Source organism: Larus michahellis, chromosome Z (assembly GCF_964199755.1).
Source record: "Larus michahellis chromosome Z, bLarMic1.1, whole genome shotgun sequence".
NCBI classification, from domain to species: domain Eukaryota; kingdom Metazoa; phylum Chordata; class Aves; order Charadriiformes; family Laridae; genus Larus; species Larus michahellis.
In genome coordinates, this window is record NC_133930.1 from 62,951,023 (window position 1) to 62,977,638 (window position 26,616).

Sequence of the window (26,616 nt, forward strand, 5' to 3'; positions counted from 1 at the left end):
GTTTGAGGCAAGTGTTTTCAGGATTCTCACTAAAATCATAATTGACAAATTTGATCAATTTGTACGTTTTGAATTTTTTAAAGTCTGTTACATAGATATGAAACAGCATTTACAGGTGTTGGTTATGTGATTAAAGATGCTTCATTAAATGCATTTTAGATGATGTCTCGTAAGGCCCTGAAACATAATCTGCTGAGAGATGTACCCACACTCTAGGGGGTCTCCTTTTCCCATACTGTCTCAGGCTATATAGGATCTTTATTTGCAAACAGATGCAGGGAAATGATTAGCTTCTGTGACAGCACAATGCAGCAGTAGCAGAAAGCTTGATGGTAGAGATAAAATTATTACTTTTTTTCTTACTGACTCAGAAGAATTGAGGCATTCCCACACTTTGTAATGCATTGCCAAACAGCTCCCTTGTTTATCTGTCCATGTAAGCAATTGTCTACTAATTTGTGGCTCATGACATTTATATAAAACTAAGTTTATATGAAGACATGTATTAGGAAGTGGTAGAGGAGCCCTTCATATTTATTTGATTTCTATATTTATAAAACTTGTAGACTTCTGCTGTGCTATTCCAAGATTTTAAGTTACTTGTCAACAGAAACAGGGCCAAAGTAAGTTTGTGCAGTGTTGGCATCCTTATCCTTTCTCTTATTTTTGTCTCAGCAGAGGAAACACTGCCAGTGCAGTCATGTTGTAGAAATTGTGCCTATTAATTCATAAAAGACTTGGAAATAAACAGTTGTATTTGTTGGATGCCCGGACAGCTGAAGTTCAACTAAGTGATCTTTGGTTTGGGCCACTTTCCAAGCTTGCTGGCTGGGACCTGTGGTTCTGGTTTACAGCCAGAACTTAACATGGAGCAAAAATGCTCCAAATGTCAGATGCTTCTAGGCAGCGTGGAGCATGAACTCAGTTCCTCTTGGTCTCAGAGTGACTATGTTTTAGTTTCTGTTTCTTCTCTTTGTAAATCCTGCTTGCCTGATGGACATACATCAGAGGAAGAGCAATCCAAAAGGAGATACTAAGGTAATAGACAGGTAAACTCAGTCATACTTAGTCCCACCTGGGTATTACTGACTGGTCCAGAATTTACAAGATGGGAGGTCAATGGAGTTGTCAAGCCTCTTTCCAGTGAACATGCCTAGAGACTTCTGAAGTAAAAGATTAATGTGACAGTAATCTTTTCATAGTCTATGGCTCAGGAATTATGTATTTCTTCAGGTTAGCATATTATGTATCAAGAAGTGTTGAGCAATAATTTAGTCTGGGGGAAGGACAAAATTAGAAGTGTGAGCGAACTTTGTAAGAAATGGAGGGAGGTGGCTCGTTCAGAGTATACAAAACTCTCAGAATATTTTAAGTGCAGAATTAGTTTACCTTCTCCGTATGAAGGAGGGTATATGTACTTGAGATAAGTACATATGCTTCTCTTGAACTGCCAAAAATATTTCAAGAGCTTTCAATTTTCCTTGAGGAAGAAGGTTTCATCGTAGTAGAGCTGCAGCATTGCATACCCACAGGGGATTTGTTATTTCAGTAAAAATATTCTCTGTGAATTAGGAAAGCTTCACTCAGAAGTTTCCCTTTGAACAAGAACAGAAATCACATACTGGTATTCAGCATACGTTTCAGTATGTGTTGGAATGTTTCTCTGTGTGCTGGGAGGAAAGTAGTCATTTTTTGCCAGAATTATCACCATTGGCTTCTTGCATCTTTTTTGTCGCAGTGGGACCAAATTAGTGTGATTATTAACTTCTTATAGCCTCTAGGCAGCACACAGGAAATAAAATGATAGGATTTGTCTGCTTTAAATCACCTCTCTCCTTTGATTTTCTTCTTTTTAAGTGGCTGGTTAAAAATACCCTTGTTTTTAAAGGCAATTATGGTGCTTCTAAAAGTCTTCGAATGTACTGTAAAATATTTCCTGGAATTAGAATTTATTATTTTAATCTACTGCCACTGGTAGTTTATTGCCAGATTTGAAGCATATGATTTTATGACTTGCTTTGTGGCCTCTGCTCTTTTCTGGCATGTGGGGAAGCTCTTACCTGGTACAGACTGAGAAACCAGAATGGCAATCTAATCCATTTTTCAGAGCACTCCGCTTAAGATACAGACCAGGTCATTTTTTTTTTTTCCCTTTTTGCGTTTTACTGTTAGTGATCTTTAACAGTGGGGTAAGTGAAATAGTGCGTTTCAGGTATCACTGAACTTTTTTCTTTGGGTCATCCTGTAGTAAGATAGATGCAAAACATTTTTGGTCAACTTGGGATCCAGCTGCCTGAACATCACTATTAATGCCGTTTTTAGATTGCTTAAGGTTTCAGGCCTGACATCAGGCTGTGACTCATGTCTGCCAGTTCCTTGGATAACCTAAGCCATAAAGAATACTAGATATTAATGTCCAAACAAGAGAAGCCCACTTTTCAACAGACACTTTGAAGATCTTGGCTCAAAAAAGTCTTTAATGGTAAGGAATGCAAAAGTCCTGTGTGACATGTGAGAGTCACTGTAATCCGGTCAAAAAAATACAGGATTACTTATCCTAACTTCTTTTTAGGGAGGTACGGAAACAGGCCACAGGAAACTTATGTTTACTCGGCTGTTGTGTTAGGGTAGTGTGAGAAATACAATGACATTAGCATGAAAATAATAGTAGATGCCCAGGAGTTTCTGAAACTAATGTCCTCATCCTAGGAATAAAGAAAGCTTGGAGTATCACAGCCAAGATGAAGGAAATATGTCATTCTTGAAAAATGATTGAAAGCCTTGAATTTTAGGGCACTATTGAACTCTGATGAATTACTTCTATTTTTTAATCAAATAACATTCTTGATCTGTAAGAGCATGTGCAGGTTTGTTTTCTGGAATTTACTGCAGAATTTTTCTGCAAGCAAAGTACTTTTCTTAACACACACCCCCCCTCCCCCGAGCTTCTTAATTGCAGAAGGTAAGAGTTCTCTGTCTGTAAACTAGGTTATAGACCTGTACAACTCAAAAAACCTCCAGAAACAGTAAACGAAATTAAGAATAGAGTAGCTAAGAATGACTTGCCTACCTTTACATTTTCCTTAGTCTCACTCATTGCCTTTAATAAAAGACATTTGCTAAAAAAAAAAATAAAAAAAAGTCCTCTTCCAGAATATATTCTGCGTCTCTTGGCTGGAGGGAATGCAGAGGAGGTTGTTCTGGGGAAAAAAAATCAAATCTAACATCTGTGAGATGCTGAGTTTATATCGTCTCTTTACTAGGTGCTCCTAAGTGGTCCTTTGGTTCCTAATCAGCATTTACTTGAGCGAGTAAAGTTCTTAGTCTAATTTCTTTTCCATTAACCCTTTTAGGGAGTTACTAAAACTACTTGGAACAGGTACTTCATTTGACTTCTTATTAACATTTGGCAGCTTTATTATGTTTCATAAATGCAAAATGAAAGCATACATAGTATAATCAAGAAAAATACACAATACAAGTGATACAGCCTGAGAATTTAAAGAATTAGGAACTATAGCTGAAAATATTTGTTTTTGATGTGCCTCAGAATTACTTGTTTTATATCCAGCTGCTGGCTACAAGTGCTAAGATGAAATAAAATCACTCAGTGTTTGGGTTTATATGTAACATAAACTTCTGCCATTCCCCCTTTAAGTTTTGCCAAAACTTTGTGACAATGAGGATTTTCACAATGGCTAACATTGCTAGTAGAAATTACTAGAAATTAATGATTCTTTTTGAGGGGGGAGTGAAAGAAGTTTCTTCTGTAACAGAGAAGACTGGCCTTTGATTTGACAAACAGCTTGAGCATGCTTAATAGGTACTACTGATGAACTTTAAGGAGAGGCTCCTTGGTTGGACAGTCCCCTTTTAAAGAATAATGACTGAAACATGGGAAAGACTCCTTCTGTTGACCACTGAGCATAACAACTCAAAGTCTTCTTGTAATTCTGCAGGAGAAATACTACCTAATTTATTTTGTCTCATTCTACTAGATACCGTTTATGGTCTTCAGCTTGGATAGGATTGAAATCTGTTGATCTCTGGTACCATTACTGAGACTTGCACACTGAGTCTTTCCTCCTTGATGTCTGTATTTTCAGAATAGTCTTGTTTGTGTTAATGATTTATACAGCTGTGATTTGAGGTATGACATGAATTCAGTGGACCATAGGCTTTACTCAGAGTAGAATTTGAACACTGCTTATTTATTGGGTTTACATTTTTGTTATTCTGGTTTTTAAATTGGCAGATATTTTTGGTGGTGTTTACTTAATGTGTAAAAATGTCAAACACTATGTTGGTTTGCTGTTTCCCGCATTAGAAAAATTTGTGTATTATGCATGTCTGTTCTGAACAAGAATACTGGTATATTTCCAGTAGTTATGCCAGTATATATTATTTATAGAAACACAAGCTTAATTTTAAATTGGCATCCTACAAAGATTACTCATTAAGCCTACCTCAGATATGCTGCTGAAGTTGTGTGTTGCAGCTGTCACAAAGTTGCTGTATCATTTTATCTGTTAATATGCAAGCTGATTTTGTTAATAAACTGATGCAGGTGAAAACCAAAAGCAAACATCACAGTCTGACTACGCTAGTTGTCAAACAAAAATACCTCATCAAACTTGAATTTAGTCATACTACCAGATCCTTCTGGTTATGAAAGGATCAGTTGTATTCTTTAATACTGCTAACGTAAATGTGGATCTGGCTAAAAGTCTGTTGTGTCCCATCTGACTGAAGCCATTTGGGGTTAACTCTATGAAGTTTTGTTTTACTGTGATAAAACAAATGCATCCGCTCACAATATGATTTTCCAAACAGTATACAATCACCAGTCGGTATTTAGTACCGTGATTTATTGGAGGAAGAAAGAGGCCTTACGTCCTGTCAGATCACATAACACATGTAATGCTGTTTCATGTCACTTGATGTAGCATTTCCCAGGGTGGCTTCATTAAAGACAATCAATGAGTCGTTAGAGCCAGTGAATAAGTCATAAGAGGGATCTTTATTGGTAGGTGCCAGTTTTTGGGTGGCAGCGTGGAGAAGGCAGAATCCAACAAATGTCACCTTAAACTGGTCAGAATGGTATCATAATAAACTTATAGACAACACACCTCTGGTGAGTTCATGTAGTGGGTGGTTGGGCCTCTGGAAACTTCCTTTGAGGTTAGGGGAAAACTTGGGGGGTGTCCGTCCACTGTCGTCCCCCAGTAGAGTACTGTCTTCTGTAGGTTGTCATGGACCGCTACTAAAGTTGGGTTGGAAGTCCCTTCTTACAACCTGTGAGTCTACAGCTATCGAATATTTGGTTCTTGGTGTCTTGTGAACCCTGGAAGAACTTATGGTTACTTGTGGATTTCAAGGTCGTGCAATACAGAGAGTGTGTTCCTGTTCTCAGTTCCTTCCTTACATGTTGACTTCTGGACACTGTTCCCCAGCAGGTGTTGGCACTTCAGGGTAGGGCTGCTTCAATGCCTCTAATCCTTTTCCAGGGTCCAGACTTTCTTGGGCTTGAATGCTTAAAATCTGAACTCCACTACTAGATTTGTCACACAATTTTCTGTAGCAGGCATTACTGTGTGTATCTGTGACTAAAAAGCAACCAAATCCAAACTACAGCTTTTTGAATATATATCCAATGAGATCTGGAAAGACAATGTCATTCCTTCTATTATTGAGTAGTGCATTCTAATTAAAGTAATTGACCTGTGTACTAAGTGCAGTTATTAACAGCATGCTGTATTCAGTTCATGCTATGTTTATAAATACTCTATTTGGATATCTTTTGGCCTGCATAGCCCCCACTTGGCACAGTGCTCTGTTTGCTGGCTGATGTACAGACTACTTGCTCCCACAGCTTCAGTTTTCACTTTATGCAGCTTGTACAGCATCCAGTTACTTACTTGAGTTGTCTATCCATGTCTTCTCCTTTGGCTACAAAATGCTGAACTCTAAAGAGATGCAGTCCTCCTTGGAAAATCTCCTTTTGGAGGGAACCTTTGCTTGAGTTGAGGACAGGTGAAAGTTTGTTTTCAGTATCTCTAGGAAGAAACCCCCAGACCATCCTCCTCATTGACCTCCTACCTTTGCTCTGTATTCCCTGTATTATTCTGGAATGTCTTTTGACTAGCCCCCATGACAGCAGTAATTCACCTGCTTGTAGCTCATAGCTGTAATTTTTCTTTTTGCTGACTTCTAGTTACCCTCCCTTCAAACTGTGAGACAGATTTGCTGTATGAAAACATACTTCCTCAGGATCCTGATGCCATTGTAGTTGGTGGGACCAGAGGAGCTTTGCCTGTGCAGATCAGGAATATAGGATTGAAAACAGTTAATGCTTTGTGCCGTGCTGAAATGTGGCTTGGCTTCCTATCTGGAATTTTGGTGGTTTAAAATAACCAGAACACAGGTTTTGATAGTAATGAGAAAAGGAGAATGGCTTGTGTTTCTCAGTCTGTAGGGTATGTCAGTATATGTGGATTTCTGGCAAGCCTATTACTGTCATTTTAAGTTTGTCGTTAGTAATTTTCAGTTCCAGGTGGCATTCTTTGGCATGTACACTGCTCTCCAGGGATTCACCAACATGCTAGTGGTAGCTGTGGGTCATTTTCATTGTTTCCATATTTCAGCTGCTGACCATTGCAGAGACCGTTAGGAATTGAGGGGTTTTGACCATTTTCTGCAAGGCTTTTTATATTCAACAGTCCAGGTCCTCGCATAAAAAAGTCTGGAAGTTGTATTTATATCTGCTTAATCTTCTGGGTTCATTGTGTGGTGCACTGTATGGGTAGTTTGGTACTTGACACCTGCACTGCAAAATTCTTCAAGCCTCATGCGAAATGTAGGCAGAGGTTCTACTCTTGTGGCTTTGTATTATTAGCCCATATAGATGTCTTTCACCAGATTTTTCCTCTCTTAAAAATGCCCTGTTTTGATGAGTCTTGAACATAGGTCAGCAAGGATGACTACCTCTTTTTATTGGGTCAGTAGCTGTAACGAAGTTCTGTTAGTCCTTAAGTAATATTTACCAGTTTGAAGAGTTAGGTGTTAACTTTTCTAAAAGTTCAGCTGTCTACCAGCCACCTAAAACTTTACCATTCAGTTGAGGAAGTGCTATTACAGAATATCGTCATTTTTTAAGTGTCAAAACCACTGTCTGCCTTTATACTTTTTGTGGATTATATGAAAACTTCAGGACATAGAATTTCCTTTCTACACTAATGTCCATCTTTGGTGGAGGAAAACTGGTCAGTTGGTTTTATCACAATTTAGTCAAATAGAGATTAAGTTTTACAGATACTAGTAATGCAGCATAACAATTGTGTATTTAAAAGAAATACATTTCTTCCATTACCTTATCAAGCCATTACCTTATGAAGCATTTTCTTTCTAGCTATTGTTTTGGGGTTTGTTTTTTAACTTATAAGGGGGATGGCAGGATCAATCTGTGTGTATGTGTGTGTGTGTGTATGCATTTATATAACCAGTTTTAAAACATATTTCACATTGAAGACTTCATCACTTCAAATGACAGCTATAGTGTTGATCTTGATTACAACTCTGGGGCAGCAATTCTAGTGTTACTGTATTTCTCTGTTCTTCTGTAGAATTTGGGTTATACACGCCTGAGACTATTTCAGCTGGATGTATATAGTAATAAAGTACAGAATAAAGCTAACCTCTTTGCATCAAAAATGCTCCTAAGAATTTTTAATTTTAAATGATTTGTGGATGCCTTTGTATTTCTAGCTAATAAAACACGTGCTTTTGATCACCATCTGACACACTGTAATGTTTAGATGATGGAAATATAAAATTTCCTGACAGTTGGTTTGCCTTGCATGTTTTGTGATCTCTTAACATTTTTTCTTTAACGTATTTTGAGCTTCATGTTGTTTTAAATTTTTGGTTATAGTCTTGAAATTTCAGTTCACATTCATGAAATGTCACTGATTCGCTGATTGCTTAATCTGATGTAATTAGTATATGTAACTGCCAAACCACAGGTTTCTAGGCTAAAAATTGTAACTGGCTTAGGGAGATGAAAATGTTTTGAAATGGGAAGTATTTGAAGAAATGTAATACATTTCCATTCCATTTGTATACTCTTACCGTGCATCAATTCTTGAGTGTGGTTCAGGTTATTTTTGGTCACTCCTTGCCTGGAACAGTGGCGGTAGTTCATTGACTGCTCTTTGGCTCGTGATTCTTGTTTTTTTCGAGCAACAGCACAGCCTGAATGTTGAGCAAGGTTTGTCCTGGCAGATGGTGACTTTGACCAGCAGCTAGTTCATCGTCGTGGTTTTTTGGATGGTGAGCTGCCAGAGGATGTGAGATGATGTAGATTTTCTTGCTTTTGTGAACATTAGGTACTGCAGTACAACTAGGAGCACTCAGTGTAGTCTGTTCTCCCGTTGCAACTTGATGAGCTTACACAGAATTATAGCAAGAGAGGCCTTGTGTGTGTATTTGGGGATCTCTTACTGTGATGTGGCAATGACAACCAAGGAGGAGAAGAATTATATTGTGACCTGGTACTTCCCTTCCAGCTAGAGCAAGTGCCATACTGACTTAAATTTCATTATTTTTGATTATGTGAAACTAGTAAAGGGATAGTGTAACAATTAATAACATATTGTGCATTCAGTTGATAATAGCATTATTGATTAATAACAGTGCTCTTGAAATCAGTGAAACAATTCATATCTGAACATTTACATACAAACCTGAGGTTTTTATGGGACAGAAGCCCTCATTTTCCCTGTTACGTGTTTCCTCAGTTACATAAGGTAATGGCATTTAAACTTAGTTTTTCAAAAATTTGTACTAATTCTAAATCTGGCTCTAAGCTTTCAGACATATGAATTGGTTTGTTAAATTGTCTTTATTGAAAACAATTCTTTATTTGGCATCATTATGCAATCAGTGGATGGAGGTGTATTAGGATTTGTTCCTTACTGAATTTCAGGGGCCTCTCTGTCTGCCTTGCAAAAGCCTACTTTTTCCTCCCTCAAAAACAGCTATTGGACAGGATCTCAGTGCCTCAGCTTAAATACAGTACATTCAGTCATCTTTTCTAGAGCACAGTTGACATTCTTGAATGTGAAAATCCTGAAGGTGAAATCAAATTCCTAACTTTTTAAAAAGTATAAAGGCTGTTTAGTATATAATAATTAGAATGTACCATGTCTCTGGAAACATTATTGCTAGCCTCCATTAAGAGGTACTCTGCTTCCTTAAAGATCTCTAATGCATATCTGTGTGTTTGGAAGATTTACTAATCATTTCAAAGATGAAGGTGACATTTCCCTGACATTTCATACGTATCTTAAAAAATTGGTCCTCTGAAACTCTAATTAAAACAGAAAATGTAGAGCAGACAACTGTACATTCTGTTCTGATAGATAGTAATTCAAAAAGAAAGCAAAGGGTCAATCATAATATTCATGCTCCTTTTTAAGAAAATGATTTATTTACACAGAGTGTTTTGCTGAAATCTGAGGCTTTCCTAAGTAAAGTCTGTCAAAGGCTTTCAGGTTTTTGTCTTCAAGTAGTTCACCGGTCTCTTATTTAATGTTCTTTCTTATTGCTGTTTCCCTGAACACAGGCTACCTGTCTAGCCTGTGTTACGCCTTCAAGATTCTGGTGTATAAGTAATCTTATGTGTATAAGTAATCACAAGAGCAGAAAAATTTATTTGGAAATAAAGCAAATATTTTTTGATAGTAAGTTGAGTGAAGTCCTTGACTTGTTATAAATTATACATAGTATTTCTAACAGTCTTTTTGTTTTTCAATATTAGCATCATATTGTGTAATTACATTCCTGCAGACCAGATTGTAGTAACAGTGCTTGATTTCACATATACCAGTAATGAACTCTGAGTTACCACTCAAAATAGGGTCCAAATGTTCCTGCAGATATCACGTCACTACTTACTTTGTGATCAAAACCAAAAAATATGCTAGAAGTTTTCAGGAAAGGAACAGAGAACATTGAAGAATACCTTACATCACTGTATAAATTGATGTGCATCTGGTTTCCAAATGCCATAGAACCTCAGAATAATTTAAATTGAAAGAGATCTCAGGGAGGCCATCTGGTCCTGCTTTTTGCTCAGAGCAGGGTCATCTTTGTTGTTATATCAGGCTGCATAATGCCTTGTTGCAGTAGAGGTTCTAGCAGTTCCAGTGATGGAAATGTCTCTGGGCAGCGTGTTTTGGTATTTGATCACCATCCTCATTGTGAATTTTTTTTTTTCAGTATCTAACTGGATTTTTTCTCAATGCAAATTGTCTGTTGCTGCTTGTCCTTTTGCTGTGTCCCACCTAGAAGAGTCTGGCTTCATGTAACCACTTTTATTTTCAACTCCCTAAGTTACAAAATAGATGTAGGAGAGTTCAGAAATGCAAAATAATGCTCAGATATGTGGAGGAGCTTCTGTAAAATTAGTCAATAAGTAGACTGGGCTTTTCAGACTTGAAAAAGCAGGCTGAAAGGACACGTGATAAAGATGTATACAACGTGTTGATGGATATTGGGTGACGTGGAGAAAGCGAATAGGGAATGATTGTTCACTGTCTCTTCAGAAGCAAGAAGTAGGGGCCATCAAATAACTACAGTAGGCAGATGATTCAAAGCAAGCAGACAAACATGTTCTTCAAAAACATGTAAATGAGTTGTGCAACTGGTTGCTACAGCAGTGGTTGTAATAGTTTCTATAGATTCAGAAAGCAGCTGAAAAAATTTATGACTTCCATGACTGTTATGTATCATCTTACATTATATCTTACACTAATAAGACAGAGCTTGTACCACAGATCTTCAGAGGACAAAGATATACTCTGAAGAATTGCCATTCTCCTCTTCTTACAGGCCATTAGGCCACTGGAATGGCCTGGGATGTATCTTTGGTCTGGGAGAATACAGCTGTTCTTAAATTTCATACCAGTAAGTCTTGTTTTCAGGCTACCCCTTGCAATTCTGAAGGTAGAACATTAATTTACATCGAGTGCAGTGTTTTACAATATGCGTATGTCAATTATGCATCGTTTCTGCTGCTTTGGAGGGTATTACTTGTGTTTAAACTAGAAAATGTTACCTTATCAAAAAGTGATTTTTGAATAGCTGTGTTGTTTAATTGGTTTCACTGTGTACTTGAGGTATTTTTAATCAGCTTTGAATGTTTTAATTTTTAATAACTCTGTTACATCTCCATGGCTCTGCACAGTGCTGCACCCAATTCTAGATATCTACAATACGAAACTGAGAAAATGCATTTTCTTCTTCCTCTTCTTCTTCCACCTCTTCTTCATCTTCTTCTAATAAAATTATAATTTCTGGGAAGGTGCTCTGAAGATAGATGATCTTCACAGTTCAAATAATAAGCTCATATTCAGCCAGCAACTTGTTCTGTGTGTGAGTGTCATGTTAATAATTTAAAATACCCTGGTTTGTTTCGTAAAGATAGCATGTTTGTTCATCTGTTTTTTTACAAGTGGTCTTTCTGAGATACCTAGTTCTGTCACAGATGAGGGAAAAAAGAAAGCCTTTGGAGGTATGACATTGGTTTTATTTCTGAAATCAAATCACAGATTTTAGGGACATCAGGAATATTCTACTCTATGTTAAGATTTTAATATGCGTCAGCATGTACATATCCTTTAGTATGTGCTAATACCAATAAAACAGACAAATATTGTGTGGTTAGTATATCCCCTCATCAACAGGCAGGACTGAGTTACTGACATAGTGTAAGTTTATTAAATGTTTTTGGGGCCTGTCCTAAATAACTTTTAATTTCCACTGCTGAAGTGACTAATGCAGAGGATCATTTTCAGAAAATTATTTCCTCTACAGCTTCTTTGAAGAATTCTTGCTTATAAATCACAAAACTCTATTCTCATGCCAGACATCTATAGCCTTCTAAAAGCAAAAAAATTTCCTTGTTCTCCCCATTATCTAAATTTGAAGCTCTGTTCTGGCACCTTTTTCATCAGGGAAGGGAAATCGTATCTTCAAACCAGAAATGACGCTAGCATTTGCTTTACGAAAAAGAGAGCATCTTAATTGCTCTTGCGGATACTGTCTGGTGTCTTTTTATCTGTAAGTTCATTGAACATATCATTTGCAATAATTACCAGGAATTCCTTCCTTCTGGATTTATCTTAGAGCTCTTGTACTGTACTGAAGTAATTTTCATCAAAATCTCTGAGGACCATTTCCCTAGCCAAATCTCAGAAACAGTACTATCATGCTCATCTTTTAGATATCACTGATTATTTTCTTCTAATTGAAATCTCCTTTTCTTCTGAGAATGTTTTCTCTTTCAGTTGGAGAGTCCTCCTCATATTTCCTCTGAATTTCCTGTGAAGGTTCTCTAATTTCATTTGCAAGCCCACATTCAACTTCCGTATCAATGCTGATGGTTCATATCTGACTCATTAGGCAGTCTTTGTTTGAATAGACTAATATTAAAGTATTGGCCTATTTATATCACCTGTATGTACATGTCTGGCTAGTATTTTTAGCAATATTCAATATATGCTGCATTGTCCGTTGTCCCTTGTATTGCTAATTTTCCACCTTTTGATCAGAAGAGATAGTGTTGCTATTTGCCTGTCTCTCAGAAGCATTAATTCTGTTTTATCTTTATCTTAGATGTCTCTACAGCTTCTTACTTCCTTGCTTTTCAAAAAAGAGTATAGATTTTTTTTTTTTTCCTTTTATAATAACATCTGAGATGCAGCCATTTTCCCTGGATTTCTACAGCTAAAAAGCTCTTTGGGGCTTTCACATTATGCAGTTCAATTTTAGCAAAATCTTTTGCCCTGTCTTTGTCTTGCTCACGTTCATTCAAAATACTGTTGCGAATATGATTCGTATGGCTTGTCATTTTGATTGTGCCACACTTCTGAGTGTATTGTATTATTTTTCATGCACTCTGAGATCTGTGGTGATTTTGCCCAGTGACAGAACCTATATCTGGCAAGTGGGAGATTTTTGACCACAAGACCCTAACAGTCGTAGTGTATGACCATAGAAAATAAATTCTAGTGGAAAATCCATTAAAATGGACAGGACCTTATGGTGCACGAGATCCCCCAAAGTGAACACACAAAACACAGAAGCTTGGCTTTCCGTATATCATATGTAAAGATGCACCTGAGGAAATCCTCAAGCAAAACAGGGAGTATTTCGCTTGTATTTTTCAACTGGCCCAAATCCTTGCTTCTTTTTGGGTTCTTATGCTTTATTTTTCCTCCCTGCATCTTGTACAGAACAGAAAAATGAAAGTAAAATTAAGAGCACCGGAGTGGTTGTCTTCTGCTATGACATCTCTTTAAAAGAGATGAGGTAATTGTTTCGACTGTTAAGAAGGAAAAAGAGAACTGGAACAAAAAGGCTGGCTGAGGTGTACACAACTGGGAACAGGGTTTCAGCATTCCTTGTTTTGTGGCAGAAGAATTATAACACTGCTGTGTCCAAAACTGGCTGCTTGTAAAATATGACCGAGTGTTCTAATCTGATGGTTACAAGTAGTTGCTATCAATCAGTTTCTCAATAAAAGAGTTATTTGTCTTAGTAAATCCTTTTTATATTTTTTGGAAATAAAAGCATTAGTGCTTTGCATTATTTACCAAAGAGGATAATGGCAAGAAGTCCCACCCATAAAACAGCTGTTTGTATTCCAATTAGAAGTTCATCAGACTTGTATCATTCCAGGGTAAGTAGTTGGATTTTCATCAGTTTTGCTAGGTGTACTTGTCCAATGGATAGAAAATTCATGACCTATTCTAAGTGCCAGTCCCAAGTCTGGTGGAGATTCATTTTAGTTAATTCTGGAAAGTGATTAGAAATATGGCTAAATAAAAAATATTACTAAAAGGGAAATATCAGTTGATGCTTTTTTTCATAGTTCCTTGTATGATGTGGTTTCGTGCCACAGGTACATTTAAACACAAAGAAGTAGATTAAAAATGTCCTTTAATGACAGTATATACTTTCATACTTATCTAGCTTAATGGTAAACTACAATTTATTCTGCAGTAATTCAGTCATTGCATAAAATATTATAGCCCACAGATTAGTTTTCTTTTTAATGAAATTGGTGTAGTATAAAATAAGGGAAGTGACAAATCATGCTACCATTTTACTAACATCTCTGAAAGTAATTAATTTTAATCAAAATGAAACTGAATCCGCTAATGTGTTTTAGTAGCTGCATCGTGTATGCTAGCAAGCCTGCTACTCCATAATGCTCTCTACAGCATCCCTGATGCAGAACTACTAATTCCTTTCCAGTGTCCTTCTCAAGTTTGTTAGTCAAACAGTAAGTTGTCTTACGAGTTTGTCGGAAGTGTGTGTGGTGACTACATCACCAGCATGGTTGTACTGGTTAGTCATATGGCTGATGTTTGTCGGAATAAGAATTGTGTGAAATTACAACGAACTTTTCTTCTTGAGGACACTGAGAGTCTCTGCTCTTTGTTAGCTTCCTTCAGAATTTTTACATAAGCTACTATGCTCAGATAGTCCTTTCACCTGTTAAGTTGTTTGCTAAATTGAGGGCCTTGGCAAAATTTAATGTGGCTAGGGTGGAGATCACTGAAAGACAGCTCTGATGTGTATTTCCTTTTATTTTGGAAAGCAGGCTTAAAATAACACCCTGACTTAACCAATAGGACTCTGTGTGTGTATATATATATAAAAAATATAAATAAAGTGTGCATATATATACATACTTTTTTTTTTTTTTTTTAAAGTAGATGGGCTGGATTGTATTGTTATACCAGTTTAGGAAAAAAATTATACCTAATATGCATAAAAAAAAAATCTCTTCGTACTGGTGAATATGCTGTTCTCAGTGAAAACTAGTTTCCTGCAAGATCTAATGGGTTCTTCTAAGGTGGTCTGCAGCTAAGCAATGGCAAAAAAAAAAAATCAGTACAAGACTACTGTTGCTGCTCTTCAGTTTTATTCAGGTTGCCATAAAAATATTTAAATGGAATAAATAAACTCAGTACAGGCTACAGTTGTGTTTGCATGTGTTAGATAATGCCTGCTGTGCAGCCAAATTATGAATTTTCATTGCTGTAAGATACAGAGTAGTTTCAGTCTGTCAGAGGGAAAGTGCTATGAAAATTCTGAACTGTTTATAAATGTATTGCAGTTTGAAGAGGGCATTCACTATGTTTTGAACAAAGCCAAAGTTTATCCCTTAAATCTGTCCATGAGTCTTTCTGGTACTTTGAGTCAAAAAACCCTCTTGTTAAAAACATTTTTCGATAAGGAGAAACTGGGGAATGTAGAATCTTACTTGCAGTTTGATGTTGTCATTAGATAAGCGCAATAGTAGTGTAAAATAGAGAGAAAACTCCTGAGTTTCTTTAGTGGAAGTGTAGCAGAATTCATGCATGTTTTGGTAACTTGTTCTTGCCTGTCATGTAAGAAGTATGCTTTTAATTACAGTTAAATCTCATGGCTTACTTCTGAAGAGGTGTGTAAAATGAGTGGATCGTTCCACACTCAGCAAGCAAGCAAAATTAGACTCTGTGTCCCCCTATTGTTAATGATGTTTTTGTGTGTAGCCAGTTTAATTAATCAATATTATAAAAATAAAAATCATGATTCAGCACAAAGTTTTTATTATAAGTAAATTGGTTGGCATACAATATTACTTGAGTCTGATAAAAGGAATAAAAATGTTATTGATAGGTAAGTGGGCACATAGTTAATGAGTATTTCCCTATTTAGTGTTTTGGCTATTTGGGTTTTGCACTCTTTTTTTGCAGCATACAAATCAAGGCACATTGCAGAATTTTGCTGCCAAATAAATAAATTTATTTTACTAAGGCAATGTTTAGCCTATATCCTGTAAGCTAAATTGTATTTGAGAGACATTTTCAAAGACTAGTGTATCCTGTATTGAGAGTGAATGGATTATGTTGCTTATTTGGAAGTCCTGGAGTAAATGGAAGCCACATTTATTACATTATCAGACGTTGAGGGTATACGTCCAGAACTTTGAAGCAATTTTTCTTTGTAATGTTACCAAAACAGTTGTATTCTGTTTCCATTATCAGTTTCCTTCAGTTTAGGTAACCTATAGCTAGTTAGAATGAGTTTGTTAATGTGTTGTCTCTCTGCTTCAAGTTTAATTACTTTGCAAATACTCATTAAAATATCTTGTCTGTTTCTGAGGGTGATTTACAAGCGATGCACTCAGTTTGTCAGTGTGAAAAATACATTTTTGTATTTTTGAAAGATTCTTTGGTACTAATTTTGAGAGCTGATGGCAAATCAGAGATTAAGAAATATACAGTCTTTAGACTAAGTCAAGTTATGGTATTTACATTGACTTATGCTGAACTAGAGATGCTTAAAGGCTGTTTCAGTGTTCCAGTTAGAGCCCTCTTCTTACAGAATTTAAAATCCGGATGGTGGCTGCACATATAATTTATGGTAGTTCCAGAAAACAAATGGATCCTATAACTTGCACTGATTTGTACTAATATTTACAAGCCCTGTATTGCTAGGCAAGAATGCTAATAAAAGGAAAAAAAAAAAACACATAAGGATAATGTACATATGCATTTTTGAGTTTTACTATGTGGGCTTTTTTTTTTTATTGTATGGTTTCAAATCAGTGTCCTTTTAATATAATAACTATTTTAGGAGAACTGAGAATTCTGCCTTGTTTTTAGGGTACAAAAGAATTTCAGTTCTCCTTATAGTTAACAATAGCGATACTTAAAATAATTGAACAAAATATTTAAGGAATTACAGAATTTTTCAGTGGTTAAATTGATATGAATTAACTTAATCCCACTGATGTTGACAGTTACTGGTTTGTATCAGTAGAGGCCCAGCCCCTGTCTTTTATTTAAATAAAATCCAGGAGTTTACATTCCACATTCTCCAATAATTCAATTATCATACCGATTTGCTTGTTTTCACTGGAGGTACTGCTTCTTCTTCTAGGACAAGAAGGACAAAGTCTCAAGATTTGACACTATACGTCATTCCATAGCTGGAATTATAAGGTCTCCAAAATCCATGTTGGGCTCATCGTCGGTAAGTAGTACCAATAATGTAATGTTATATTACATTCTCTTATTTTTACAGCTTACGTATGATTTATTTTTTTTGTGTTTGTGAAGCACCATGCATTTCCATCTACATGGACAGCAATATATTAAACCAATGTTATAAAAACACTGTTCTGATTGATCAGCAGGCATGAGAATATCATGGCATAATAGTATGTAGAACAACTTGTTGCACTTCATGAAAAAAGGAGAATTTCTGTGTTCTTTGCAGCTCCCAGACTGGTGCTATACTTTTAAAAGTACTCTTCCCAGTGAGTCTGATTTACTGGAAATGTTAAGTATTATGTTATTTTGTAGTAGGTCAGATGGTCATGCAACTTCTACTCATTGTTATAATAATTACATTCCCCACATTTGTTATAAAGGTACCAGTATATAAGCACATTACTACTACTACTACTTTTTCCTGCTACTATTTAAGTAATTAGGTATTATACCTCTTGCTTAAATCTCCACTGAAAATGGTTGTTGAGTGTCTCTTACTTCTAGTTAGCTTGTAGTTCTGGTTCCATAATGAATCAAGAAACTTGTTTCTTTTCCTTTGTGTTATGTCTGTTTGTTTTCATGTAGAAGCTTGCAAGACTAGTTAGAATACTTGAGCACCTGCTTGAAAATCTACCTTCTGTGTTTTCGTGAAGTGGAACATGATCATCCCAGCCCTCCCAACAAAAAAACCCCATAAAAAACAACTCCCCAAAAGTCACAAACCAAAAACCAAATGAAAAAACCAACCCAAAACAACTTGGTCAGGATTTAAAAAACTTTTTAAAACTGCCTTTTGTGATCTTGTCATCTCATTAGCTCAAACATTACCTCAAAATGGCATATTTGAGAAAACTTTAGAATTAACGGGCCTTCTATTTTATGCTGCAGGATTGCATCCAAGGACCCAGTAAGCCTTTTTTAAGCTAAACAGTATTCAGAACGTGTGGAAGAGATGGCAATTGCATATATATATTTATACACACACATATATGTGGATATTCGTGTGTATACATAGGAAGATTGTATACAGTGATAAAGAAATGGAATAGTAAATATGATAATGAGATAAAATTAGCATAGAAAGGCTTTTCCTATGAAAAATGTAAAGTTGCATGAAATATTTGAAAAATAATAGGAAAAACTCGGCTAAAATATTAAAAAAAATCTCTTGAGATAAAAAAGATCTCCACGTTATCATGATCTTTGGTTTATAAAAGTTTTAATTGATGTAAAAACGCACTTTCATCATAAAAACATATTAAAAATGTATGTTGCTGTGACCTCTGTTCTTTGTGTAGATGAGACATAGCCTTCAAGTTTATCTATTTGTATGTGTTATACATCTTGTTATGATTTTTTAAAAAAATACAAAGACTACCTAAAATGTCTTCAGAGAAAAATTGGAAGAGAAAAAATGTCAAGAGGATCAAAATAAAGCATCTAAGATGAAATCACGGGAAGTTAATGTCAGAATTTTCATTGGCTTTAATTAAAGTGTTGTTTTGAATAACCTATGTGCCTCATTTTGAGTTTCATTACAATCTATATCACTGTTAATTCCATGGAAGCTGTTATAAACCTGGGTGTAGATATATGGTAGGTAGGATTGCTGTAGCCTTGGATATGTTTAAGAGAAGTAAGATCAGAATTCGGTCATTTAGGCAATCCTGCTCTAGCAGGGGAGTTGGACCAGATGATCTCTAGAGGTCCCTTCCAACTCTGAAGATTCCGTGATTCCGTGATTTGAGGCAGAAAGTAAAATCTGAGAAACAAGTGTAATCTTGATTACCTATCACTTAAATGAACTTCAAAGTCAGAATATATAAACCAATCAGTTCTACTTTTTGTTTTGATTTAGCAATTTCTTGTGTATTAGAAAAGCTAACCATGCATATACAGCTAAAATTCGCTTCATGAATTAGTACTTAGCTTTTAATGTGGTTAGCTGCTTGGCTTTTTCCTGCTGACAATTACATGCTTATTGCTAAATGTGTAAACTGCTACTTAAAACTTATTATCCATCAACAAAATGTACAAAGTGATTATTAAAGATGTATTATAAAATAATAATAACATACATAAAATAATTTGTTGTTTTTTTAAATAGACCGATACAAAAAATTATCTCGAAGCAGAGTAGGAAAAGGACTAGTACTGATCCTTTTACACAGTATAGTCTAAAATTGTGATGTTAACTACCTGTTTTTGTATTATATATTTTAAGTATATTGAAACTTTAGAAGTGGAGCCATATCTTGGTTTAGTTGTAACACCATCCCCTACTTAATTGGCGAGAGAAGATGAATTTTGTGTGTTAATAGAGAAAACAAATTTTTTTGTGTGATCTGAAGAAAGTTGTAGAGAAACCATGTACTTGCAAAATCAGCCAGGAGTTTAACTGTTACTTATGTACTGGCACTTAAATGAGAGAAAACACAAGAAAAGGGGCAACTTTCACGTACCTGTAATGCAGTGCTATGAATGAACTGAATGAATTAATTGCATCATGAATGCCAGCTTCTGCCCTTCTGCCTATTTTTTTGCCACTGCGGCATTTGAGCTTGGCACAGACATCTGTCTTTTTTATTGTTTATAGATTAATAGGTAAAATTAGTGTTGGTTTCATATGGTATATTAGCATGTGGGAATGAGAGAGGTACACTGAAGATAAGGGCAGGATATTCCATAGGGAATTGTCTCGAATTATCAACCTAAATTTATTGCTTTACTTTCTACTCAATGTGTCTGTGCCACTCGTGTACTCTGTGAGAGAAAAAATGTTTTGACAACGTTTTGTTTGCTTAAAGATGGAAAATAACATACGCAAAGTTTGAGCTCAGAATATATGTGAAAATACAATACTGAGTAAGCTATAAGTTTAATAAAATAAAATTCCCATTATTATTTTCTTTTCATTGACAGCATAAGTACAGGAATAATATCTCATTTTTTGGAATTAGAAATAATATGCTGCTCTTTGCTCAGTCTTTCTCTTGACTAAGGGCAGCAGCTGGGAACTACTTCATTTTACTGTTGAAGAAAACTTGCTGTTTCAATGTATTGTTAAATAGGGAGAGAGAAAGGGGACTTATTCTAACTAGAGAGGACAGTACTAGGTCCATGAGGAGCATGATGAAGTATATGAGGGTTTTTTCCTTCGCTCAGAAGGAAAAGCGTGATGAAGTATATAAAGGCGCACACACACCAGCCTCCCACCACCCAAATAACACATGAGCGAAATATGGTAATTAATGGAAATCTAGAAGGAAAAAGAAAATTAAAAAAAAAAAAAAGGTGAGATTGGAAGGGAGCATAGAAATTTGACAGTGTGAGTCCTTTCCTTCTGTATGATTTCGTTAATTTTTTCTTTTTGGCTTCCAGTCAAATTAACAACAAAAATCTTAGAAAAATATTTCTTCATTTAAGCTATTGAATCACTAAGTGCTTCTCTAAGTGCATACATACAAATGAGCAAGAAATCTCATCCCTCAAGTGAAATTGTAAAACATTGAAGCCTAGAATGCAGCTTGTTCTTTCAGGTATCTAATTAGTCATATTCAGTTGCTTACTGATATTTAAACTCAGTAAAGGAAAGAGATGGGAATTTAATTTTGTGCAGATAGCTTTTTTTTTTTTTTTTTCCCCTTAAAGACTAACCTTTCTTGTATTTAAAGCATTTAAGTGTAAAATGCAGTAGAAACATTGGCACTAAGTGGTGTAAACTGAGTTGAAGTCAATATTGAAAGGATTCTGTATCTTGCATTTGTGCTGTTCTTTCTGGGCTTTCAGCTATGTTTTCTTTCATAGACAGGGTGAATATGGTATTGTACAGAAAATATGTTGGAGTCAGAAGGATTGTTCATAAAAATAATGCAATTTTACTAACACTCAAAACACAAATAATCACTGCTTCTTTCATGAGAGAAAGTGATTGCCTCATATTATATGACAAAAGGTAAAGGTGATATAGATAGGAGACAATCAGCAGAGGATACCTTGTGGAATTTTCATTGTTTCCTTCTGTAATAAATATTAATTTAACCAAATTTAAGAGAAGGGGGAAGATTGATGTTAGTGTCATAAACTATGCCATAGTTAGCAACGACTGCAATGCTCTGTTAATCCATAAGCTCTTTCTCTGTCTTAAAGGCTTTTAAGGTGTTTTATTCTGGATGTGGTCATGATTGAACAGTGACTCAGACTTGACCCAGTTAGAATATGCCGGTTGTCATCTGGGGGCTTCCTCTTCATTAAGCTATAAAATGAGTTGCATGTCAAAATATTTTTTTATTTAATCTTCCTTTGTGAAGACCAGAAACTAGTTTAATGACTAGTTTATTTTATTCCTCTCAAGTAAAAACGTGTTTCTGTGGCAAAGGCTTTGCTACTCTGAACCCCTTAACATTTCTTGGTAGCATAGCAGAGGTTGGGGTTTTCTGGCAAGTCAAACTCAGATTCTTTGAACAATAAATGTTAGAGTAAATAACATGGTCTAACATTTTGAAAGCTTATTTTTTCCTTGAGGAACTTCTGAAAGAGAATGACTTAGTTTAAGTTAACAGTGGTAGACAACATGTATTGAAATGTTGATGAAATTGAAATACACAACCGCCTTCTTGGCCAAACAATATCTTGGGCTTTTAGTAGTTCACTATGCTGGTAAACATAGTACCTTGAAGTACATCTTTTGCTCCTAAAAACTCTGACTGTGCACTTTCTGTTCAAGCTGTTGTTATTTCTTACATAGTCCTTCCTAGCTCTGAATCTGCAATAGAGCAAAATCTGTAATAGAGCTTGCGCTTTCTAGTGATGAGTCTATTGGATACAGTGCTGGCCTCAAATCTCGTGTCTGAAATTATCCTTGATACAGGCCCAGGGCTCTAGATCCCAGTGTCAAGGTCTGAGAGTATAAGGCTCTGTCAGGCTCTTAAATATGTTCTCCAGTTTTTCATCAGGATCCTGGACTAAACTAGACCTTTCCAAAGGCAGCAGGAGCCCACAGACAAAGGCATTTTTTATACCAGAAACTTCACTATGAAAGTGCTGAAGAATTACAGATACTTGGAAACAAGTAGTTCTGAGTAGATTCTGTTTCTTTGTGTCTACTCATTCCCACTCTGACATTTATCTAAAATGCAGTCAGCAGACTTGCCTGGGACACATTCACACATCTGTTCAACTCACCATACAGAATGCAGTGTTATTTTGTTTAGAGCTTTACCACTCTGGCAGTGAGAATTTCTATGAGCTCTGGCACTAATGATTTTGAATGACAAACAGCTTAAGTAAGGGCTTGTCTGTCTAGCCATTACAAATAAATATGAAGTGCTCATTGAACAAAATATAAAGTTTTCCTCAGTGTTTTCTTAAACAATGTAAGCTTATTAAAATTAGTGTGTGAAATTTTAGGTTAAAACTGATGACCTTCCTTTATAGCCAGTGAAATCCAGGTGTATATTCTGTGCCACAGTGTAAATGATAGGAAAAATGTCTCATTAATTGATTTGGGATGCAATTGGTAAATTCTGTGAAAACAGTTTATCCAATTCAGATACTTTATATAAATCAATTTGTTACACTTTTGTGCCTGAGAAGTTTCTGACTGGGTAAAGAAATGGTTCATTTTGAATTGTTAATGGCACATAAGAATGTATGAATAAGAGTTGGTTGGTATGGCTTAGGAAAAATAGGAGGCCAAGAGAAAAATATTACATCGTTTTATGGATGTTTCCATAAACTTCTGCTTTTTATATATTCATTTTTTAGGTAATAGGAAAGAAGGTGATCGGTATGCCTTTTGTGTAAATGTAAGAGCCTTGATTTTTGTTTGTTAATAGAAATGCATAATTTAGATTCAGAAATAAAAAATATTGTTGTTTAGCATGCTTTTCATGTAGAAGTAAACTCTAAAAATGTACTGTTGTAGTAACATTTTTCTTCAATATTTTTCCCAAGTTCTTTGATGTAATATCAACCACTGAGAAACCATTGGCTGAGCAAGACTGGTATCATGGTGCAATTCCAAGAATAGAAGCCCAGGAGCTATTAAAACAGCAAGGAGACTTCTTGGTGCGAGAGAGCCACGGGAAACCTGGTGAATATGTCCTTTCTGTGTTTTCAGATGGACAACGGAGACACTTTATCATACAATATGCTGATGTACGTCTCTGATATAGTACTGAATATTCAATGTTAGGAAGTTTATAATTTCAGCTAAACAGTTTAGGGTCTACATAATTTACTATGGCAAATGGATTTATCCTTTATATGAAAATGTGAAAACTGTTGGAAGTATTTCCATCAGTGCTGAAATGAGGGGAAAAGGTAATTTTGGAAAACAAAAGAAAAAATATGAAGTTATGTAACATCTTTTATCTTACATCAAAAAGCCAAGATATTCTCTAAATATTTTGCAATCCAGAACTTGTTACTACTAATTTATACGTGTACATTTATTTATTTTTAAAACCATTTTCATAGCTGGTGCTAATTAGGCTACTTTTAATTCAGACTGTAAAGATTCCATTGAGTCTTCCTGAAAAAAGAAAACATTCACGGAGAAGAAAATAATCTGTGTTGGTTTCTATACAGCTGGGAATTGAAGTCCCTGCTGCACTAGAGATGCTTATGTTCTTTTTAGCCCTGCGGATATGGTTTTACTCAGTATAACAGAAACACTTGTGGATGTTGCGCAACATCAATACTTCTAAGGTCTAGAATTGATCCTCTTGTTGCACTAATTTAGGAAAAATTCGTCATTTTAAACAGCATGTTAATTTTTATATGCCTTTATTAAACATATTTCCTTTTATTTTCCTCAGTGCATTATTTGGTTTTTTTATGTATGTATTTTTACCTTTCACAATTTCAAACTCATTCAAAATATGTCAGTTCTCATAACGTTACTAGAAATTCTTATTGAAGTATAACATAGCAGCGAATCATTCTCAGTTTTGATTCAGTAATACTGCCAAAACATATTTCAATCTCTTGTAATAAAATCTCCCATATACAGAAAAATAAACTAATTTATTTGCATAATGAGGTTTACACTGAGGAAATTCCTGGTCTAAATCCTGATGCAGCAGGCCTGGTGAAAGTCAATATTATGTACCTTGTTTATTTCGTGCTACTGAGAGGCAGTGATATTTTTCAAACTTCATAGAGATTGGAAGGCTTCTGTAGGATCAAGGATTATGGGCATTTGTCCAGTTGGAGCTTTCACTAATTTTCACGTAGAGTTTTCCTTGTAGAAGTGAACCTTTACACAAAGTCAGTGTTTATTTTATCTTGATTTTATGTCCTTAAAATATTTTGATGTGTCAGAGTGCTGAATGAGAAAAATACTTGTACCTGGACACACAGAGTCTTACAAGATGCTTGGAGCTCTCTGATCCGACCCAGCAGAAATAAATGCATATTGTGTACTCGGTGTGGCTGAAATAATTTTGTCTAAATCATTGTATGTGGAAAGTAGATAATAAAAAAAATGTAGATTGGACTTTCAAGTTAGTTAAAATAGGGGGTTTTCTTTATAAATATTACTTTGAGGCCACCCCTACCTGTAAGCTGAATCTTTTTTGCATTGGCTTTTCCACAAAAAAAAAAAAAAAAAAAAAAAAGGCAGCTATCTTTATTTCCATAATTTCACTACTTTCTCTTGGGAATTATGTTTGAAATGTAAGACCGGTATTGTTTAATACTGCACAGCTTGAACAATCCAAATACTGGCAGGTCACTAGATCTGTCTGCTTGTGCATTTAATAATAGGGCATTATGTTCATCTGCTCTTCCAGTTCATTTGTGGCAGATTTTCTTGACAATCATGGATGTTAAAACCTTTTTTCTTAAAGAAATGCAGGACTCCTTATGCACTCCTGTGGGGTGAATTTTCTTAATTGTGAAAAAAGCACTTATTGTGAAAAAAGCATTAATTGTAAAAAGAGAAAAAGCTTATTACTCTCTAAAAAGGAGTTAGTAGATGGTGAGACAGTCATGTAACAAGGGATTGTATTTGTTAATGTTTTGTTCAGAAAGTTTGAGGAGAGCTTAGTGTAAGGGGTTTGTTTCTTTACATTGGTATGAACAATGTGGAATCAAGTCCCTGTGACTGTTCAAATTACACTCTTGGCTCACTGACAGCTCCCCGTATGGAGATCAAATTTGGTCTCCATGTACAAATTTTCTTTTGAATCAAACAACGAAGGGCAGAGTGGGATATGTATCTGTTTTAACAGTGGTCCTGTAATTGCGTAAGTGTTCTCACTCTGTTTTACCATTATTTTAAAGGCTACTCTTAATAAAACTGCCTGTACACTATCCTGCGCAACCTGCTCTAGGTGAACCTGCTCTGGCAGGGGGGTTGGACTAGATGCTCTCCAGAGGTCCCTTCCAACCCCTACCATTCTGTGATTCTGTGTGATAAATGAGTCCATCGTTCAGCTTTTAAGCATCAAAATTCACTGCTGTCATTCAAGGCTACTGTTGTTTTTCACTTCTGCTTATTTGAGGCTGTGCTATTTTCAAATTGTTGTTTGTTAGGTCAGGATCCTGTGTAAATACATAGAATCAAAGAACACTCTCTGCCCGGAAGGTCTTACATAGATGGCAGCAGATGGGTGCGCTGCTGGGTCTGGGATGAGGAAATAATAGGCAGTACTGGTTATTGTGCCAGAAAGACTCTTAGGACATCGGGTTTTTTGAATCATCAGCACAGAAATATGAAGGAGCTTATTTGAAAGGAATGGGAGCTGTGTTACTGGTCAATCAAAGTGAGTCACTATTGAGTAAATGAATGAAGTTAAACAACAAAATAAAAAACTAAAAGTATTCGGAGTATAAAAACATTTTTATCATAGAAAACTGGGAATGTTAAAAATAGGTGACATGACCGAGCTGCCTTTACTACTAGCAACAACATGTTTTGCTAATCCCTAAGGAAGAGAAATTTATAATGCATTGTGCACGGAATTTGGCCCTGGGGGCTAGAAAGAAAAAAAAGTCTGAATGCTATTTGTAGAGCTTTTCATTGCCCGGTTGTGTAAATGAACTTCAATCACTGTCTGTGCTTTGAATTTTTTTTTAATTGCAGTACTTATTTGTTGCTGCCATTGTCAGCCTGGCTTATGGCAGTTCCTCTCTTGTGCTCTAACTGGAGATGCTGAGTATTGTATAGACACAAGACTTTATCCTGTTTGCCAGTCAGCTGTGGTGTATAATTTAAGGCATTCGAGAGGATGAAACAAAAACTTCTTTACTATTTTTTCCCGTATCAAGTGTATGGGCAAAGATAAGCAATAAAAATACCATTTTTTCCCTTAACACCTGAAACAATGATGTGTCATAGCAGTCTTTGCTAAGAAAATGTTATGTGCTTCTAAGAAAATATTAAGAGATTTAATTGTTTCCATTGTGTTCAATTATATATATGAAAAGAAATAATTTTATGAAGCAGGGGGAGAGGGGGAAAATCTTGTCTTGACCAACTTTACTATGAATTGTATGC

The 26,616-nt window shown here is 35.7% G+C and overlaps 1 protein-coding gene across 2 annotated transcripts in view; it reads left to right on the top strand.

Annotated features, from left to right (window-relative positions):
* FER (FER tyrosine kinase) overlaps window positions 1-26,616 on the top strand; it is a 166,579-nt gene that overhangs the window by 60,332 nt on the left and 79,631 nt on the right. For both annotated transcript variants that reach the window (XM_074569590.1, XM_074569591.1), the window contains 2 exons: window positions 16,999-17,091; window positions 23,067-23,270. In XM_074569590.1, coding sequence (XP_074425691.1) covers window positions 16,999-17,091; window positions 23,067-23,270 — 297 coding nt within the window. The remainder of the gene's footprint in view (window positions 1-16,998; window positions 17,092-23,066; window positions 23,271-26,616) is intronic.